Genomic DNA, 1,910 nt, shown 5'->3' with positions numbered 1-1,910 from the left:
AAAAATAACTATGCAGTGTTGTGTTAACATCCATAACAAACAATGAAACAAGTTCTGTTTCAATAACTCTGAAACCTTTCACACCTGCCCGTAGTTGTCGATTCCCGAGATGAGGCGGTTGAGGTTAAGCAGGTCGAAGGCGGTGCGAAGAGCGTGTCCTAATGTTGTGAGCCCGGACGCCTGCAGATTCTTCAGCTCGCACATGAAAGTGGCATGGTTCTCCTTCCAGCCGGCCTGAAACACAAGCAGTGCAGAGACATGTGTTAAAGGCACAAGCAGTAGCGAAGGAGGTCTGAAGTCACTGTTCTGCAAAAAAGACTCACACCCACACATAGTTAGATCAAGTCATTATAAGAAAAAAAACAAAAAAAACAAATTGTGTTCACTGAAAAGCTCAAACTGACCCTTTGGTAAGAGGAGTTTCCGTTTCACTGACTCTTTGCACCGTGGCGTAATTGTAACTATAAAATTTGATCAGGTAATGTGAAGTTCTGGAAATAGAAGATAACATTGTTGAAACTCACACCCACGTTTGAGCTGCAAGTTGCCTTTCAGAAAAGGTCTAATTTCATACATGACAAGCATCCAAAAATACACTTCCCAGCGCTGCCTGTCCTCCGTGACAGAGAGATACTGCTAAGAGAGGATGTGAGTGTGTAACTGCACTTGGACTTTTCTCCAGCGGGGTCAAGTGCTTTACCGCTGCAGATTCATGCTTAATCTAAGGATGACCTGCAAGCTTACCACTTCCTTTGCTAGGAGAGGGAGGGGAAGAGACAGAGAGAGAATAAAAAAAAGAAGCTTGAATTGCTGGGGTGAACACGAATGCTTCGAATCAAGCCAGTGGGTAGATTTTTGGATTAACATGAGATATGACTCCAAAGCCACGATTTAGATGGAATTTCTACACAGCACACTGTTATGTGAATGACATTAGATGAATATTGGGCAGTTATACAAGAAAACCTCACTAAAAACACTCAAGAGGGTTAGCAGCAAAGTAACCCAGACACCGATCATCCCTGACAGAAGTGTAAGGCTTAGTGTGCACTCAATAATTCAGACTACAGAATATTTCTATTTTCTTCCCACCCAACCTCATCTCTCTCTCCCTCTGCATCAACAATTTATTGCTTCTGTAACTGTGCGATCAGACTAGCTCCGTTCACTATAACCTTGTCCTTTATCGTAATCCTCGGCACACAAAGAAAGCAATAAAAGAGGGGACAGCAACAAAGACAAAGAGAGGAAGAGCAGGATGAAGCTGAGGGTAGACTTTAGAATGAGGAAAAAGCACTTCAGCACCTGGGTGCTTCTGAGTGGTGGGGGGGTGAGAATCATGTTTTGGATTGTTTTAATCTATAACTGGTGGTGAATAGGGATGAGTACCGGTATCCGGTGCGTAACCAAACCAAAAAGCAGCGCACATTTCGGTGCTTTATTTCGGTGCTTTTTTTTCCTGAGCTGTGATACACTTTAGATTCTAGCCAATCATTTTACGTTTCCGAGGATAGTAGGCGGGTCCAGGTACGTACGTTCTGTTAGAGCAGAGCTACAGATTAAAATGCCCAAGGCAAAGCGGTCAAAAGTCTGGTTGTACTTCACAGCAAAATATACAAACTCAGCAGCCTGCAACAAGTGCTTTAAGCTGATACTGTGATACTGTGCAAAGGAGGTAGCACCCCAAATCCGATGAAACACGTGGCGACGCATAACGTTTTTTTAAAAGCCGAGAAATGCGCCGTATTTGATAGCTTGCCTGCGAGACCTCACACCGAGCACGTCTACTGCGGGTGCGGTGCCTGTTATCGGACCCGGAGTTAGCAACATCCCCCAAAAACCCGAAGAGGAGAGTCCTGGCCCCTAGCCCTGCCAGTGTAGCAGAAATGATGACGGATGATGATGCAGCA

General features: G+C 44.7%; 1 protein-coding gene across 4 annotated transcripts in view; it reads right to left on the bottom strand.

Moving 5' to 3' along the window:
* Positions 1-1,910, bottom strand: part of ints6l (integrator complex subunit 6 like) — a 23,455-nt gene that overhangs the window by 15,663 nt on the left and 5,882 nt on the right. For 3 of the 4 annotated variants that reach the window (XR_311382.1, XM_005719491.1, XM_005719490.2), the window contains exon 3: positions 85-234. Coding sequence is in view for 3 of the 4 variants with exons in the window: in XM_005719491.1 (XP_005719548.1) it covers positions 85-234 (150 nt within the window). In the remaining variant the exon portion in view is untranslated. Of the gene's footprint in view, positions 1-78; positions 235-1,910 lie in introns of those variants that run through there. The other variant, XM_005719492.2, reaches the window with a different exon arrangement.

Source organism: Pundamilia nyererei, unplaced genomic scaffold (genome assembly GCF_000239375.1).
Source record: "Pundamilia nyererei isolate P.nyererei 1_Seehausen unplaced genomic scaffold, PunNye1.0 scaffold00001, whole genome shotgun sequence".
NCBI lineage: Eukaryota > Metazoa > Chordata > Actinopteri > Cichliformes > Cichlidae > Pundamilia > Pundamilia nyererei.
Note: the sequence above shows the minus strand (reverse complement) of the source record. Positions and strands in the feature narration are given on the sequence as shown.